At 42.1% G+C, this 18,612-nt stretch overlaps 8 protein-coding genes across 8 annotated transcripts; all 8 read right to left on the bottom strand.

Moving 5' to 3' along the window:
- Positions 1 to 320: 320 nt before the first annotated feature.
- Positions 321 to 1,619, bottom strand: LSM04_006398 (Band 7; the record flags this gene model as incomplete). The annotated part of the gene is made up of 1 exon (XM_067339306.1): positions 321 to 1,619. One exon carries the CDS (start codon positions 1,617 to 1,619, stop codon positions 321 to 323), a length of 1,299 nt encoding a protein of 432 aa, XP_067189326.1.
- Positions 1,620 to 1,974: 355 nt separating this feature from the next.
- LSM04_000913 (uncharacterized protein) lies at positions 1,975 to 3,726 on the bottom strand (the record flags this gene model as incomplete). The annotated part of the gene is made up of 1 exon (XM_067339295.1): positions 1,975 to 3,726. The coding sequence occupies one exon, from the start codon at positions 3,724 to 3,726 to the stop codon at positions 1,975 to 1,977; it is 1,752 nt and encodes a 583-aa protein (XP_067189264.1).
- Positions 3,727 to 4,447: 721 nt separating this feature from the next.
- On the bottom strand, positions 4,448 to 5,542 carry LSM04_001612 (ATPase; the record flags this gene model as incomplete). The annotated part of the gene is made up of 1 exon (XM_067339283.1): positions 4,448 to 5,542. The coding sequence occupies one exon, from the start codon at positions 5,540 to 5,542 to the stop codon at positions 4,448 to 4,450; it is 1,095 nt and encodes a 364-aa protein (XP_067189273.1).
- Positions 5,543 to 7,216: 1,674 nt separating this feature from the next.
- On the bottom strand, positions 7,217 to 8,007 carry LSM04_007021 (Mid2 domain; the record flags this gene model as incomplete). The annotated part of the gene is made up of 2 exons (XM_067339272.1): positions 7,217 to 7,470; positions 7,548 to 8,007. 2 exons carry the CDS (start codon positions 8,005 to 8,007, stop codon positions 7,217 to 7,219), a joined length of 714 nt encoding a protein of 237 aa, XP_067189333.1.
- A 518-nt stretch (positions 8,008 to 8,525) lies between these two features.
- LSM04_009412 (uncharacterized protein) lies at positions 8,526 to 8,969 on the bottom strand (the record flags this gene model as incomplete). The annotated part of the gene is made up of 1 exon (XM_067339261.1): positions 8,526 to 8,969. The coding sequence occupies one exon, from the start codon at positions 8,967 to 8,969 to the stop codon at positions 8,526 to 8,528; it is 444 nt and encodes a 147-aa protein (XP_067189361.1).
- A 505-nt stretch (positions 8,970 to 9,474) lies between these two features.
- Positions 9,475 to 10,935, bottom strand: LSM04_002682 (uncharacterized protein; the record flags this gene model as incomplete). Its single annotated transcript, XM_067339249.1, has 1 exon — positions 9,475 to 10,935. One exon carries the CDS (start codon positions 10,933 to 10,935, stop codon positions 9,475 to 9,477), a length of 1,461 nt encoding a protein of 486 aa, XP_067189286.1.
- Positions 10,936 to 11,873: 938 nt separating this feature from the next.
- LSM04_001274 (uncharacterized protein) lies at positions 11,874 to 17,855 on the bottom strand (the record flags this gene model as incomplete). Its single annotated transcript, XM_067339238.1, has 1 exon — positions 11,874 to 17,855. One exon carries the CDS (start codon positions 17,853 to 17,855, stop codon positions 11,874 to 11,876), a length of 5,982 nt encoding a protein of 1,993 aa, XP_067189269.1.
- Positions 17,856 to 18,066: 211 nt separating this feature from the next.
- Positions 18,067 to 18,483, bottom strand: LSM04_008775 (Prefoldin beta-like; the record flags this gene model as incomplete). The annotated part of the gene is made up of 1 exon (XM_067339227.1): positions 18,067 to 18,483. One exon carries the CDS (start codon positions 18,481 to 18,483, stop codon positions 18,067 to 18,069), a length of 417 nt encoding a protein of 138 aa, XP_067189357.1.
- Positions 18,484 to 18,612: the final 129 nt, after the last annotated feature.

Here is an 18,612-nt window from a genome sequence, read left to right as displayed (position 1 = left end):
AATAGATAAAGATTGAATTAATAAGCATCTATATATATATATATATATATATAGATCTGTATGCATACTTGCATTTATGTATGTATGTATGCATGCATGTGTACCTGTGTCTAAAAATGCATGGGTATCTCTTTGCGCCATGGTAGTAATATTGTCGTCTTCCCCTGCACCACTTTACCGCACCCCCTACCGCTGCTACAGAACCAGGAGGGGCGGAGAAAGAAGAAGAGGAGGAAAACGAAGAAGAGTACAGGGGAATCATTTGTGGTCTCCCACCCGTATTAGTAGTACTGGGGGAGGGAGGGAGCCATCATCGTGAACTAACTGTCTGTGCGAGAGACATTCCCAGCACCACCACTGTTGCTAGGGTTTGCGCCATGACGATTATGAGTATTACTATTATTATCATTGCTGTTGCTATTGCTACCGCCATTGGGATTCTTGGTGCTATTCGTTGTAGCGGCGCTGATGGTATTAAAGACGGAGAGTGCCTGTGTAGCAAATCCCGCCGGATCACCCACATTCTGCCCCAGCACAACGGTATTCGTCGTACGTGCGAGTTCCCCAAATGTCGCAATATACTTTTCCGCCACTCGCAGTGCGACTGCCTCGCTACTTCCCGGTGTTTGTTTAAGTGCGGCGGCCACTGTGCGTACACTCTCCGCCACGGCGCCTGCGACTTTTGTGGTGGCGACCGCCTCCGCTTCGGCACTTCGTTCGCGGGTGTACTTTTGGGCATCGGCGGCGCAGCGCTGGGCGGTCTGCAGGGCCTCCGCGCGATTGACTTCCGCCGCCGCTTCTCCTTCCGACTGCAGGACGAGTTGTCGCTTGCGGCGTTCCGCGTCTGCCTGTAAATCCATCGACCGGCGGACGAGTTCACTGACGGCGATATCGCGTATTTCGTAGCGTTTGCACTCAATGCCCCAATCGTGGGCCTCGCGGCGGAGTACCTCGACGATATTGCGATTGAGTTGGGCCCGTTCACGGAAGAGGGTGTCCAAGTCAAGGCGACCAATCTCACTTCGCATAGTCGTCTGCGCCAGATTGAGGAGATTGTACACGGGGTTATCAATGTTGTAACTCGCCTTACGGGCATCCACAATGCGTAGGAAGAGTACACCGTCTATTTCCACCATCACATTATCAGATGTGATGGCCGACTGGTTTGGAATCTCCACTCCCTGCTCCTTTACACTGTAGCAGTAGCGAATCTTGTCCAGCACGGGGATCACAAACCACCAACCAGGATCAAGTGTGCGATGATATCGACCAAGTCGCTCCACCACATACTGACGTCCCTGAGGTACAATGTTTAGTATTGTATTACGAGGGACGTGTTCCACAAAGGCAGCGGGATTTAAATATACACGTCCAGGGCGATTCGTTAACATCCGCCCACGGTTGAAGTCTCCACCACTACCAGCATTGTTTACATAATAGCTCGCATTAGCATTGGTGTAGTTGGCGCTACTAGCGTTGTTGTGGCCGCTTGCACCACTACCACCAGAACCAGAACCTGCATTGGGATCATATGGCATTCCTCCTGCAGGATTTAGTGGACCATACGGGTACGCAGGTGGGACATTGTATTGCACCAGACGCAAAGAACGACGTAGCATATTGGAGCCGAGAGGGGAGGGGTAATATGCTAAACAGAGTAACTAGGCGTCAACACACTACCAAAAGAAAAGGGAAAACAAAAGAAAAGAATTACAAAAAGAAAAAAAGAAAAAGCGATAGAAATGGAAAGAGGAATCACATCTAAGAAAAAAAATAAGTTTCACTGTAATATTAGTCCCAAGTATACGAACAAGCACGAAACTATATATTTAGACGGTACAACACAAATTATTCATCCACAAACTCTTCATTTCATGTTTATATATATATATATAAACATAGAGAGAGAAAAAAAAAACGAAAAAAAAATAGCACGGCCTCCAATCACCGATTCATAAATCACTCCACCCTCATTTATGGAGATGATTTGCCTTTCCCGTCAATACTTGCAGAAGTCATTCCCGCACGAGTCCCAGGTGCCATAGCACTCGTTGTTCCTGTTGTTGCTGCTGTTCTTGTTGTTTCTTTGCCTTCTGCCGTTGTATTCATACCAGTCAGACGGCTTCTCTTTTCCCCAGCATTTTCTCCCTCCCGCAACGACTTCTCTCTCGTCTCGTAGCTGCGTACATGCATGAGTAACTCCCGCAGTCGTGTCACCACCACCCCACGTTCCCCATCTGTGAGTACACGTTCATAGTGTGAAGGGGGCACCTCCGCCGCCTCTCCTTCCGTTGCTTTTAATTGTTGTACAGTTTTGGCCACAGCACCGCTAGCGATTTCTTTCTCACGTGCCTCGTGAACCATAGCGAGGTGATGAAGTAGCATTGAACGTCCCACGGCATCCAATACGTAATTTGGTGTGAGTCCCAACTGCTCCGCCGGATCTCGTCCAGACTCCGCTTCCGTGGTTGGGGCAGGAATAGGCGGCATACACAATAAACGGAGAAAGTGTGACCAGAAGTTGTCTGTTACGTGAAAACGATAATAACGCAGAGCGAGTGGAATGCATAAACTCTTCATTGGATCTTCTGTAAGATCACCATGCATTTGGGCTGACTGCGCACGTGAGACCGTTGCGGTAACTTCCTTTGCAAACACAATATGAGTTGCACACTCTACGAAGTACGCCAACTCCTCACATGCCGTCAACACACGTCGCAATAGTAATGGTCGATGGCGTGCAAATGTCTCTGCTGTAGGGAATGCGGCATACTGTTGTAATAAGGAACGATAATACACCACTTCCATATCATTTAATGCGGCCCATGTGGCGGCGGCGGTGTAGAGTTTTACACGATTCTGCTGTGGCACAAGTGGGGCGAGATTTAATAAGGAATTAACCGCCCGTTCGTCTGCTCGCATGTTTACAAGCAACACAGCACGCCATAAGTAAAGTGATATTACTTCATTTCGTAAAGTTTCATTCTCTAGTAATGGATTTACACCCTCTGCGGCACTTTCACTGCCATATTTGGCAACCGCAGGACTAAATGTATTTTCATAATCTTTTTGTAAATGTTGTTTTCCTTCCTCTTGTCGCTGTTCTACGGATTCCTGTTGCCGCAGTGCTGACTGTAGTACACGCCCCCCTGCAGCCGCCTGTATTTGGGCATCCACCAAGTGTTGAATGCTATTTACAGCCTTTTCCAACTCTTCCGCTTTGGCTAATTGTACGATTGCGCGAATCTGTGGTGTTGGGGCGTCATCTACTTCATATGCAAGACGTTCTGCCAGCACTTCCGCACCTTTTGTGATGGGCCGCATAGTGAAACAGCATGGAAAACGACAGAGGTGATCATTCTCCACACAACGACCATTACCACCGCAGCGGTACATTAAATCAAATACGGAACTACGCACCGACGCCTCACGTCGTAAAGACTCTGCAGTGGAACTATTCACATGTGTGGTATTATGATTCGTATCTGTATTGGTATAAGTAGATTCTGTTTCCCCTGCTGCTGTTTTTGTAGTAGTAGTAGTAGTAGTAGTAGTAGTAGTAGTGTGTTGCCCGCCATAGCGACGTTTGTAGACAACTTGACGTAGTCGCACCACACTTGGAGCTTCTGGTCGTGTTGTAACAAAATCACTGCAATCCACATCGGCACGTGGTAAACCTCGTGTTGATTTTAATGAATTCACCACACGTGAAAAGAATGATTTCATTGAAGTTTACCCTCGTTTCTGTTTATATATATATATATATATATATATATATATATATATGATCTATTGTCAATTTATATACCTAGGTGGGTTACCTCTTTCTCTTCCTTTCTCTCTTTCTCTTTATTCTTGCGTGTAGAGAAAACTTTGCAGAAGTGCACCAAACTAAAAACAAACAAACAAACAAAACAAATCACACCACCTACGCAGCAATAACTACATTAAGTACCAGAAAACAAAAAAGAATAAAAATAAAAGGAGGGCAAATAATAACGAACAAAAAAAAAAATACAAAAAAAAATACACGAAAAAAAAAACAACAACAAGGAGAACACATCCTCCACATTACAGATATATGCAAATAAAGCAACAGAAAGAAAAAGAGAGGAGAGACAGAAATCCGTAACAGTTGAGGAAATGAAAAGTATCTGTCGTGTGGTTTCCCCTTTTCTTTATTTCCTTCTTTCATTCATTTACAGAACCAAGCACAAGTCTCTGTGACTTATATTGCTGTTGATGATGATGTTGATAATGATAAGTATATTCTATCTTCTCCATCAGCGAATTGCCGCTATTCTTTCGTTTATTTTTCTTTTTTGGCATTACACACACCACACCACGCCACCGTCTTCCCCATTCTTCCAGTTCTCTTCTCATCTGTTCCCTTTTTCTTTCTTTCTTTCCTTTCACTTTCTCTTTCGCTCTCACACACTTTCATTTTCTACACAATATTGATATACTCATGTACGCGGTTCATCATACGCTGCACAATGCAGTCTGCGATCCACTGCAGATTATTAATCTCCAACTCCTTCAACTTCACCCAGGCATAAAACACCCCATACTGAAACTGTCGTGTCATGGCATCTTTATACATCATGACAGACAATTCCACAAACCGCTTTTCCAGTGATTGTTTACCGGCATCTATTAAATTCCCTCCGGCACGGCCTGCTGAACCACCGGTATTTCCTCTTGCATCATCAAACAATTCATGCATATCGGCAAAGCGCCGTAAACGTTCCCGCAGCTGTTCCACACTCTCCGCCTCTGCAATATCACCGTGAATATCAACAAGTGTGCCAATGTTGGGAAACAACTTACGTCTATCCGCCGCATGCATTTCACGTAATCCCATTGTGTTTACTGTAAACGTTAACACCGCCCGATCCGCCTCAAAGTCCAGCAGCGGACACATCACAGTAGCCGTCTCCCCACCAATTGCACAGCAAAAGTCATAAAACTGTTCATAATAGTTCTTTAATAACACACCGCGGATGTACTCCACCGATAACTCATCCAAGTCCCGTTCAAAGTCGCCATCGGCGCTAAAAAAGCGACCAATTGGACTGTCAATGAGAACAACATCAAACATCTCCCGCACATCTGCGGCCGCCGTCAATGTGGCGAGTTCCGGAAACCAACCGAGTGGATGACACTTTGTCAATAACTCCAGACTGTCCCGCCCACTACGCTTTGCAATCACCAGCTTCAGTACATTAGATATCATATGTTCATAGACAATAAAATCCAGAAACTGCGAGAGTGGAGGGGTGGACCACTGACGTAATTCACGCAGTTGCCGTACAAGGTGTTCCTGCGCCCGGTCCACAACAATGCGGGCGGTGAGTTGACCATCTTGTTGTAAGAAATTGCCATAATCGGTGACTTGCAATTGCGATTTCATATCATTAAGGTTATCACACTGTGTCAAGTTACTGTACTCCTCTGGTCGAAGAAAACCATCCTTGTAGCCGTGCACCATGGCCTCAAGAGAACCATCTTGCACATTAAAACCTAAAAAGTCACGCCCCATAAGTGTATTAATAATCGCTTCTATTTACACAGAGTACCTTTTTCTTTTCTTTTCTCTTCGCCCGCTGATATTATCTTTTTTTTTACTAGTACTATCACTAACACTCGTGCTGTTGCTGTTGTTGTTTTCTTTTTTTTTTTGCTTCTTATGTATATATATTCTTTTTTCTTCTTGTGATTTGCTTTACGCCCTATCTTTGACTCTTGATAAATAAATATGCTATACACGTAAGTGTGGGTGAGTGTACAAAAATCCCTTTTAAGTTTCTTCTTGTTTTTTTTTTTTCTTTTTATCTCTTCCTTCTTTTCTTTCTTCCTTGTTGATAATTTCTTTCTCTCCCTTTGTTGCTGTCCTGCTGCTGTCTTAAACGTCCAGCCCAAACAGTTCGTTCAGCTACTTAATGTTTGTTTGGTTTAATTCACAGAAACAGAACGATGTAAGGTAAAATAAGAGAAATAAAAAAGAAGAAAATAAAGAAAGAACCCCATGTACAGCCAAATATACAAATATATATATATAGATGGATAAAAAGGCAGGAAAACATAAAGTATGCAGAGAAATCATTTTAAAGTAAATAATAATAAAAAACAAAGGAAAAACAGATATCACTTTTATTCATATGCCAGATAAGCCATGCGAATATGAGACGGCAGACTTTTGTGATTCCTGCATTCCATTTTAATGATTGTTACTTGTCAACAGCACCTCGGTCTGCTTTTTTACAAATCCACCTCGTTTTCTTTTTTTTTTTTTAAGTTTTCTTTCTCTTTTTTTTTTTCGTTTCCTTTTTCAACATTTCATTTTTTCTTCTTTTCTTCTTTTGTTTTTCCTTTTAATTCCCCTCGTGAATGCCAAACCAAAAAGCAGACTCAGACACACACGCACACAGACAGAGAAAAAGAGAGAAAGAAAGATAAACATAACGATAAAACCTCTGGATTCTCTGTTTGCTCTGAGCCTGTGTGTGTCTATCTATCTTTGCATCCACTACAGGTAAAGTAGCATACAAAAGAGCCATCAACGGTTTTTACACTTTTTTTTTATTTTTTATCTTTTGTTTCGTTATGCCTTTATTCAAAGTGTCGTATATTTCACACACACACACACACTATATTTCATGCCCATCACTGCAATCTGTTTTCTTTCCATTTCTACTTCTTCTTCTGGTTACTTATGGCTCCATTCCTTTCGGATTTATCCGCTATGCCCAAGAAAAATAATAAACATAAATAACAGTAGTGAGGGGGTATGTGAAGAGAAAGAGAAATAATAATAATAATAATAATAATAATAATAATAATAATAATAATGGCGAGGGGGAAAAAAAAACAACTGGCAACCGTACTTTCCAAAGCACCCTCACACCCTCCACTCAGAAAAGTCCATGGATATTTTTAATGGCAGTACATGACACGAATACAATAATAATAGAGAGAGGAAATAGTAAAGGAGGTAGTTCAACCAAGAAAATAAAATTACTTAATTAAACAAATAATAGAAAAATAAAATCAAGTAATAAAAATAGATATGGAAACACACACGACACATGGAAAACACATACAGAACCGTGCATGAATATATATATATATATATATATATATATATATATATATATACATTCTTTATTTTCTTTTTGGTTCATCAATGTGTCTGTTCGATATCGCATGTACTGTTTTACCCCCCACGTACATCCTCCACCACTCCCATCATGTGATCCTGTTGTTGGTTGAGTGGCACTGTTGGTGTTAATCGGGCCATGGCCTCTTTATCCAAATCAATTATTGCCGTATCGCCAAACTCCGGTCGGGCGTATCCACCCACACCGCGGTCATGCGAATTCTTATTACGACAGCAGCAGAAGATCACCACCCCAATCGCAATAATAACTGGTACACCAATACCCACCACACAGCCAATGATGATTTTATCTCTTTCAGACAGACCATCATGTGTGGGTTGGGCGGGGGGAGGCGAACGTTTGGAACTTTTCCAGCCGTAATTGCACTACGCGCCTTTGCGGCATCCGTCACTGTTGTGAAACCCACACGCAGTGGGTGAAATTCCTCTGCTGTTATATTTGTTATTCCATTTATTCCTGTCACTTCTGTTGTTGTACTGGATTGTATTGTTGGGATGGAATTATTATTGTGATCTACCACCGCCATCGCCGCCAGAGGAATTCCGGCGTTTGTGCTGATAGCCTGCAAAGCCTTCGCGTTAGTCACATAACTGGTTTCCAAATTTAATGCTGCCACATAGGCGGGTGGTACGTTTCCACTTCCACTATTACTATTACTATCCTTACCATTATCACTGGTACTGGATTGGCCTTCACTTCCTTCTTCTTCACTATTAGAGATAGTGGGGGTAATAGTGGCTTGAGGTGCATTCGTTGCAGTCCTTGGGGCTGGTTCAGGGTTAGAGTCTACGGAATCGGATCTGCTTTTCGCATCGTATTGTGCCATGCACACTCCCATTACACAAAGCAATAGGCTGAGAAATACGAATGAGTTCCGCAACAGAGAAGAACGTGTGGCTACGGACATTTTTTTTCTTTTTTCTCTTTTTTTCTTTTTCTCCGGGAGTGGTTGCTTTCTTAAAGTCACACCTTTGAGTTTGAGGAGTATTAATCTGTAGCAATTTTTGCGTACGGCCATACACAAAAACACACACACGGAGAGAAAGTGGAGAGAAATAAAAATGAAAGGATTATGAAAAGTAAAGACAAAAGCAATAATAGCAACAACAAAATAAAAATAAGATTTATGGCAAATTAACACAGCAATAAAGGAATAAAAAGAAAATAGAGCAAAAAAAAAGCAATATCCGCTAGATATTTCGTTCTCCCAGCAGTAGTGCAGTAGGGTCCTCGTTATAAACCGATTACTGCTTGCGACAAAGACATTTAAAGGGTGTAATACGAAAAGAATAATAAAAAAAAATATATATATATATATATATATTATGTATTATATTATTAATTTTACTGCAAGCATGAGTCCATTGTATCCTTGGTTGGCATCGTCCAGCGCTTTTCTGTCTTTGTGATAGTCTCTGATTGACTGCATACCTCTTCGAGTGAGAGTCTTTCTACATCCCTCTTAGTTTTTTTACAGCCCTCGTCATCACCATCGTCACTATCAGAACCACTACTACTACTACTACTACTACTACTACTACTACTACTACTACTACTAGTGTAAATAACTTCTTCTCTTTTGGGTTCCTCATAATTTCTCCTTGTTTCTGCTTGCTCTGCACTTCTCCACGTGAGTCCACTGCGAAGTAAGAAACTCTCATAGGAGGTTTTCATCCAATAGCAGGTATAAATGGTAAGCAAGACTACTGGGAGTTGCACAAACACCACATAGAAAAGAAAATCTTCATCGTCAAAGTAATATGACGAATACTGCTGTAAAACTTCCATGTACAGAATTCAGATATCTCTATTTTTCTTTATTTCTTTCTTCGTCCCTTTTCACCTGTCGTTCCCTTGTACTCGTTTTTACTATTTTATTTTATTTTTTTTTTTTTTTTTTTGGGGGGGGGGGTTGCTCCACGAAAGCACTGTCAATAATGAACTTCTTGGTAACTACCTCCATCCATCAGAAAAACAAACAAAAAAAGAAGAAAGGAAACCAGAAGAAAGATTGTGTAATATAATAGCAACAGTAACCAGAAAAAGAAGCAAATAGTCAACTAACACAAAAACCACCACAGAAGAAAAAAAACCCACCAAAACAAAGAATCATACAACTACAAAAAATAAATAAATAAATAAACACGAAAAAAAAGAGGTCGTATTCCTCTTCCTCCTTCTCTCCTCTCTAAACGTTCCAACTCAAATCATATCTCATCGCATCTCACGGTAAGACACAGACTTTCTCTCTCTCTCTCTCTCTCTCTCTCTCTCTCTCTCCCACAAAGCACTCCTACCACATACCCCCAGCGCCTGTACCCCACGACTCCTCCCAGCACTTTGGCCGCCAGCGGGAGGACACAGGCGGCGGCTGAAATGGTTCGCGGGCCCCCGGCTTAGTAATAGCACCACGTCCCTCGCGAATATCGCCAAGATCTGTCAATCCAAGTTCGCGACGATGGGCGAGACGCTCGTCCTCGAGACGATCTGTTTCTAGTCGCAGTCGCTCAAGCTCCGGTGTAGTGAGGGCGGGAACGGCATCGTGATAAGGAATACCGAGATCCGTACGTTCCCAGTAGTGGGCGAAGGGTTCACCGTCAGGGGCATTTGGGTCTGTTGTACCCTCTGCTGGTTTGCGTACAGGATGCTGTCGCTTATTCCTACGCACCTGACGCTTGTACTCCAGTTCCTGCCATGCCATATTACGAAACACGTGGCCAAGCTCAGTGCGCATCACCTCCACCTCCTCCTCATTATAAAAGAGATCGCCACGTACAAAGCCTAAGGTCCACGTTGCACCAGACTTTGCCTTTGTGGCGTGCTCCTTCTCTGGATTGTGCTCAGCTTGGCGAAGTGGTTTTGTCGCACGGTGGGCGTCCCCGTACACCTGATCATCGTCAAGTTCTTGAAATGTCTGCTGTGATCGATTCATGTGCGCCATAATACGCATAAGTGCATCCTCTACTTCCTCCTCCTCTAGTACCATAGCACCAAAGTACTCCTTCTTGTAGTTTCTGCTGTGCTCCTCCTCCGCCACACTCGGTGGATCACCGCGGTGGCCACGCATCCAACGCTCCCAGAGTCGATCATCCGTCGCGAGTGAACCATACGGCAGGTGTTTCTTGTTAGAGTCTTTACGATACATACGTCGCTGCTCCTCACGACCTTTTTGATATTGCCATGTTACGGTAAATTTGTTGCCAAATCGGTCCTTTGCAATAAGACGTTCCTGTGTGAAAACATAGCGAACATAGTTCCAGTACACCTTCTCCCACCATGTGATGATTCGGTTATCAGCAAGACCAGAGAATGAATGTTGTAGTTTCACACTTTTGTCTCCAAAGGCATCCACAGAACGCACATACGGCGTTTTAATTTTCGATAATTTCTGTCGTGCTGCATCTGCAGCCCCTCCTCCAGAAGTCTCTTCTACTTCTCGCACATAGGCTTCCATTTTCTCTTCTTCCTCCTGCTCATGCGCTTCCGTCTCTAACTGCTGTTTTGCCTTTGCCGCCAGTAATTCCTTCTCCTTTATGGCCCAGGCAATGGCATCCTCCTGTCTGCGTTTTGCGTACACAAGCTTGGAAGTCTGATCATCTCTCTCATCAGCCATCCCTTTTATATTAGAGAGAATGCTCGCATTCGTCAAACGATAACGTTTGCTGCACCACAAAGAAGAAGACGAAGTCACAGAAGCAAACACCGAGTTCGTACAAAGGCGAGAACCACTATGTCCGCCACGCGACGACGACATTCCACCACTAAGCAATGGAAGCATTCAATGTGTACTATTACGCAGTATTCGGTTTAAATTTATTTATTTTTTTTTCTTCTTCTTCTTCTTCTTCCCTTTTGGAATGAGAGGGAGGGCTCAAATACTTTGTTACTATCCTCGCTTTGAACGTTATGACAGGCACAAAACTTTTTTCGATTCCAAGAGTTTTGTGCACGCTACTTGAAAGCCCTTGTATGCTTTTTTTTCCTCTTTGATTGGTTACTGTCCTCGTTTTTGTGGCTGTGTATATAATAATACGTGAAGAAAATAGAAGGAAAAGAGAAAAAACCACCGTTTCTAGTCTTCCCTTGACGTTTTCGGCTGACAGAGTAAGCGAACCTAGATAGATAGAAGACCTCATAGCAGCAGCAAAAACAGGAGTAGGGAGGAAAACAAAACAAAAAAAGCGAAAATAAAGAAAAAAAAACAATCGATGTCTGAAACTACGTTGCATGATAACTTCCTTTTCACATATATATATATATATATATATACACCTACACACTGAAAGACGAAATCAAAAAAAAGGCATATATGTGTATATTCTATGTATAGAACTTACGAAGTCACACTTGCAGTTGATCTTTAATTGTTTTTTTTTTTTCTTTACTCATCTCCAATTCTGGTGCATAAGCACAGAAAAATAACAACGATGACCTGTTTCTATGAAATTTTTCATCTATATGTATATATGTGTATATATACATATATACATATAGATACAACCACCTTTATCAGCCCTGGAAACTATGTATAAAATAGCAAAGTCACACTATGATAGAAGGAAAAAGGTAAAGAGAAGGAAAATCCAATGTTTCCATTTACTTTTGTTTTTTGTTTTGTTTTTTTTGAGTGTGCGTGTTCATCCTCCGTTGCGCAAACCCACAAACACGCAAACACGGTTATCGCCTCAAGATCTACAGTTCATCTCTACCTGCGATCTTTGTTTTCGCGACGATGTCCGCTAATTTCCTAGCTGTCCCAGACGCCATATTGGGGTTCTGGACTATTTTTGAACGACGGGTGGGAGTTGCCGAGCTCTGTAGCTGCTTCCTTTTGTGCTGGGTTGAATATGTGTGACGGTACATAGAAGGCGGTGTTGGTGACCTCGTTGGACCCGTGTGTTGACTTAGGAATTCCAAAGAATCCCCTAAATCGATGGCTTTACTTCCTTGACGTTCCTTAGATGAGCGCGACAGTGGACGTCCATATATTTTCCCATGCTGTTGTTCTCGTTGTTCTTGCCCGTTCCAACCCTCCGCAACAGTGTCAACACTCTCTGGTGAGAGTACAGTGGAGGTACTTGGACTATGTGGTACTGATGCACGTAACGACGGATTCGTTCTTTTATTATTGCTATTATTATTATTATTATTATTATTATTATTATTATTATTATTATTATTATTATTAGGGTTGGTTGCTGCATATCGGTGTTCATGCATTGCCGAGGAACTTCTAACATCTTCCCTTTCAGTATAAGGCGGAGACATCATTTTTGAAGACGTTCCTGTCAGACTACCATGTTGCTGTTGTTTTTGTTGTACACGGTTGTGGTTGTGGTGACTTTGACGTCCATCGCGTGAGGTGCTTGTCCGCTCCGCGTATCGTAGATGCAGTGGTGGGGAATTCCCTGTTACACCAGAAAGAGAACGGGATGCATGTGCACAAGAACCATGTCTGGGAGAACGCGAATGCGGGGAAGTCTGCGGAAGCCTTTCCCTCTGCAGAACCCTGGGAGATTCACCTGTGTTTGGGCGAGCGGAGCGGTGCCGTCTGCTACACACATCACACTCGTTAAAATATTCTCCACGATGATCATACGGTTGATAACGCAACGCCGACGAGGAACGTGGGGCGCCGCTTGAGAGACGCCCTAGTGATGAGTACGAAGTACTCGCCGGCGTCACCACAACAGCGGCGCGCGGAACTGAATGACGTTCCTGTTCCCTTTCTTCTTCTTGATGTTGTTGATGATGATTATGATGATGATGATTTTGTTGTTGTTGTTCTCTTTGAGCCCGGTTTTGTTGCCCTGATTCAAGGACAGTTTGCGAATAACTTTCATGTGTGCTTGGTGGTATTGGTGAAGATCCTGTTGATCGAGGTGACACGCTTCCACGAACCGAACTAACCTCAGCGCAGTCTTTTGGTGATCGTACAAGCCCTGAGCTGCGCGGCGATGAATCACGCCGTGGTTGTGTTTTTGTATTGCTCCCACGTCGATCACTTTGCGAGTCACGGGTTACTTCACCGGTGTTATCAGTACCTGTTGTTGCTATTGCTGTTCCTGTTGTGGTTGTTGTTGGTTCAGCGCCAGCGGCAGGTATTGGTGGTGGTGGAATGACAGATCTCTGACAGGCTCCACGCAACTCCGCCGTTAATTGCATCATGGATTGTGCCATTTGTATGAGAAGGGCATCCTTTGCGTCAAGGCCGCCTTGCGATGAACTTGTCGTCTCTGGCAATGATGATGTCAATAATGGCAAGGGTTTTGGAAGAGTCACAGGTACAGCTGTTTCATGCGTTGTGGTTGAGTTATTTTGATTTGGTTGTTGTTTCTGCAGTGCGGGTGGTGTCTGATCTTCAGAAATGCCATGGAGACGCTTCCAACGGCGTAATTCCGCTCGTGAAACGGCGGCTTCTGAAAGTGCCTTATCTCTTCCCTCTTCCATTCGTCGACATTGTTCCATCACCGCCTTAGTACGCTGTTCCGCAACCACAGCTGTTTCTCGCAGTAACTGCATCTCTTCCTCTATTTGCTGCTGCTGTTGTTGTTGATGTTGCACTTCCCCAGCCTTTTTATTGTAATTGGCGACCTCTTGTGTAACCTGAAACATATGAGCAATGATTTTCAGAACAGTTTCGTCACTATCAAAATGTGAGATCTTTGACCGATGATGACCTGGTAATAATGGTGGTTTTTGTGATGTATCACCTGGTTGTTTTTTTCGCTGCTTCTGTTGCTTTTGTTCATCCTCTGTCGTATCAACTTCCTCCATTTCCTCACCATCTTCTTCATCCTCGCCATCTTCACGCAAGCAGGAGTCCAACACAGCCTGTGGAAACGGATGGGAGGACGTAATAACTGACCCATTTACTTCTACCCAATTCACATACATTGCGCAGAGGTCCACCACATCGTCAATGAGTTCACGCAATTCTGCGGCTGTCTGGGTACGCTTCCGTAGTTTATCAAGAATACCAATAAAACCAACACTTAACTGTTCTAACCCTACTGCCCACACACACGGTCCTTCACCTCCAACACGGTTGAAAAAATAACACCCACGCTGTCGAGTGGATCGCTCTTTAAGCAATATATAAATTTCACTTAATGCTGTCGGGTCCTGATTAAAGGCTCGATCTACATCTAACTCTATATACGGTTCAAGCATAGTGGCGGTAAATTGTTGAATCATCTCTGTATCCTTCTGTATAAGAATTGCAGCAAGTTTATAGTTAGTACTGAACTTACCTAATGCATGGTAAACACTTGAGATATTTTTCTCAACAGCACGCAAAAGTATATCATCACTTATATATGAAGACTTATCACCCCCTGACTCTTTACTAGGAATATCTTTTAGACCACCAATATCTAAATCGACATAAGTTTCACCCCATACATCATCAAATACCAATTCATCAGCTGCGTCACCTCCACGTCTTCGGGTAGATGATGGAATTGATAAATAACGTACGCTCAATAGAGCAGCCACCATAGTTCGCAGCTTTCCTACTGACTCATACAGGCGAATAAGTCGGTGATCTGTTGGTAACACACGATCTGTGGGTGCATCCTTTAATAACAGAGATAACGCCGCAGTGCGGGAACCACAAGTAGCATCTTTATTGCCTTTGGAAGCGGATGACTGAGCGGCCCTAACGGCACGATCAAGAACCGGTAGAATGCCATCCGCAAATTGCATGAGCGCTGCATCAGCGTCTAAGAGATTCTCATCTGTCATAGTTTGCTCGGCGTTGTCACCAGTACAGAAAAAACGATAAACTGCGGCAAAATATTTTATTAGTTTTTGTTGCGTGTATAAATGATCCTCGGTGGCCTCCTGTAGTCGAACAGCCCATCTATTAAATTTTTGTAAAAGTACCGCTAATGATTCTTCACTCGCTTCTTGAGAGAGTTTCGGTTTTTCTTCCTCCTGATCTTGCCTCTGATCCTGATCCTTTTGTTGGGTACAATCACCCTCGGTTTCTTCCTCTTTCCCATTATTATTATTATTTTTATTATCTTTGTTTTGCCGCTGACCTCCAATGACGCTCTCTACTACTTCATCCTCACCATTCTCATCCGTACCGAGAATATACAAAGTACGCTTAACACGTCGTCCTGCTTCCGCCAATCGCAGGAGAATCATCTGCAGAGCTCGACGAAAAGTTTCTGTCTCTTCACGCCATTGCTGTTCTTCTTCTTGTAAACGAAGCATCTCTGACTTTTGTACTGCACGTTCAGTAAGTGACGTATCATCCTTTAGTCGTTCTTCTACAAGTTTTAGAGCTTCTAAAATGTCACCATCATTAACAGGTTGTGCAACTTGTGTCTTTCGCTGCTCCGGACGTAGCACAAACTTCGACTTGGACGATACCACTTCCGTCTTTGTATCCGCTTCAAGAGAAAGAGCTTTTTGTTCAAGACCCACCATTCTACAAAGCATCTTAACAGTACTACAGATACGCACCCATCGTTTATTGTGAATATTGCTAGATTGAATCAAGTTTTCGAGACGAACCTTATTAGCCCCAAATGACTGAAAGAGACGATGATAACGTGTTTTTATAACTTTCAATCGTTCTTCAAGATCGTCAAAAATAGCGGTTACAGAAGATACTGTAATTCCATTACCGTTATTAAGAGCACCACCACCAGCAGTATCAGCAGAAGGCTCTTCTAACATCTCTGCAGATAGGACACCTAGTAATTCTTCCATTTCAGTTGAATTTCCTTGACATAATAATATCTCTCTAGTAATCCTAATGAGTTGTTTACTACGATCCCTTACTGCTTCTTCTATTCGAGCTTTTTCTAAACGACTCTGTGCTCCAGAAAGTTGTTGTTTCTGTTGATCTTGAATCCATTGTTCCTGTCGTTTTTTTAAAAGTCGTATCATTTCAAGAAGGTTGTCTACCGGTGGATCAATTTGAGCCTTACCTCCAGAAGAATTAGGGCCAACTCCTGTTGGAATTAGTTGTGCCAATTCGTATAAGCTCCGTCTAATAATAATATCTTCTGGTGTAACACGTTTCTCACATTCTCCCATTGCCCAAAGACGAAGTTGTTCTGCCGTATTCATGAGTGTTGATAAAACAGTTTTATCAATAGGTGTTGTCTCTTCTTTATTAGCGCTTTCAACTATTTTCGTTACTTGAAACTGTAACATTTTTATTTGAAGAGAGATGGGATCTTGTGCAGCTAAAAATGCGACTAGACGTCGTACCGCCCCTTCCACATAATCAATTAAAGCATTTTCGTCTTTCTGTAGTTCTAGAATTTGTATCCTATCCTGTTCTGGTAACCAACGGGCAATCCTCATAATTGTATCTAAATGTTTCCCATTTTTTTCTTCTATTGAATGTTCTAGCAAATTTTGTTTACACTGATTATCCACATGATATTTCAACTCATTTACTATCTCTATGAATGGTTTTTCTTCAATAAGTGGTAATTGTGATATTTTACCTTCATATGTATCCCCCTTTAGTTCCCTTAATATTTCAGAAAGAATACGTCTTGCTTCTATCTCTTCATTTGCTATCGTAATAAGAAGATCTCTGGCTCCCGCCAGGGTTGCCCGCATGTGTTCTAATACAGCCTCAGCCGAAGATTCAAGAGGTTCTTCCTGCAACAATTTAGGGACTATATTTAAAAAACATTTCTTCTCTACTTCATTCATAAGAGAAATAAGAGTTTTTAAATCCTCTTTTATCCATTTCTCATTTTGGGAGTTAGAAATATGGTTTTCATTTGAAAATAGAGCAGCACGTTCTTGCTCTACTGTAGGAGGAAATACAATACCACATGAAGCAAATTTTTTCATTACTGCCCTTTCATATTGAAGAAGAAGTACAGAATTTGTTTCCTTCTCTCTTTTCGTCTTTTCCAACTCATTCATAAGCTTAAACGCTAATTTAGGTGCTTGACTAGGATTACTTCCAGGTGCTGCTCCAAGTATATCCATAACTTGACAAATTGCTTGGTCCTTATCTGTCATTTCTACATTTTCACCTATCCGTGCAGTTGGCTTAGATGAATACAAAAGATTTAGCATATCTCGCAATGAGTTTTCATTAGATAATTTTTTTGTTAAAGAATTCTTCTCTACAAGCGCTTGTGCCACCTCTTTACATTTCTCAACCTGTATGAGAATCGCTAAAAGATGAGCTTCTATTTCTCCAAAAAAACCTTTATTTTCCGTAACTTTTTCAACTACAGAATCATCTTCACTTTTAGAACTAGATGGTTTAGTTCCATTCAAATGAAATAATGTTTCGTTTATAACACTTGTAAGAGACTCTCCTCTGTAAAATGTTTCAGCCCTTGCTTTTTCAGCAGAATTTTTTAAATGAATAATACTGGCCATTAGGTCTCGAACAAATGGTTCAGTCCTACTGCTTTCAATGACTTCAATAACACGTGCCTCTAATTCCTCAGAAAAAACTGGTTCATCGGAACGTTTTGGATTGCTGACTTCATTTAATATTAATGAAGCCAATTCACTTTCACTCGGATGACGATACTCATGTAATGAGTTAGTATGTACTACTTCACCAGTACCAACTTCCCCTTTGGCATCATACGACTCCTCTTCTTGCTGCGCCTTTTTAAATGATGTCCACAACTGGGCGTGTGCACTAGTCCAGTCATTTCTCTGACCCTCCATTAATTAAACTTTGGGAAACTAAATAAATAGGCGGAAAAGGGGGAAAAAAAATAAAGAAAAGGGTTCCGAGTCGTTTTTAAGTCGAAAATAAATAAATAAAAAGAATAAAACGGTAAAGAAAACACATACATATATACTTTTATCTTTCAGTAAAGGAAGAACCCTTCTTTTACCTAACAGAAGATCAGTTACCAGTTAGTCGGGCGAATCTCTATCGCTTCTGCTGTTGTTGCTGTAGTTGAGCATGTTTCGCCTGCATTTTACGGAACAAATCACCAGCTCTCTGCTGAGAATCCTTTTCCTTTCGCTCTAATTCAGCGATAGAGGCATCGGTCCTTTTTAATTCAGCATTAATGTATTCCAGACGGTTACTTACAATCGCCTTGGCATCACTTTGATCTTGGAGGATAAGAACAGGACCAATAAGCTTGTATACTTTAGAGTCAGGCTCTAGCTTCTTCATTTCATCTCGCACTATCTCATTTTCAGTTTTCTGAGCACCAAGTCGGCGACGTGCTTCAATCAGCTTAGATTTCTTCCCTCCAAGCTCTTGATTTTCCTTTAGAATAACCTGAAGCTGGTCATTCATGGCTTTGATCTCAGGGGGAAGCTGCTGCTGTTGCTGCATTGCCTGTGCGCTTCGTATTTATTGGTGTAGACTGATTTCTTATAACATCAAGGGAAAAAAAGAAATATTTAAAGGTAGGAAAAAAGAAAAATACCTATATACAAGAATATGTCTCTTAAAACTACAATA

The sequence above is a fragment of the Trypanosoma melophagium genome (assembly GCF_022059095.1).
Source record: "Trypanosoma melophagium isolate St. Kilda chromosome Unknown ctg31segment0, whole genome shotgun sequence".
Lineage (NCBI taxonomy): Eukaryota > Euglenozoa > Kinetoplastea > Trypanosomatida > Trypanosomatidae > Trypanosoma > Trypanosoma melophagium.
The sequence above is the reverse complement of the archived record's forward strand: the minus strand, read 5'-3'. Positions and strand labels throughout refer to the sequence as shown.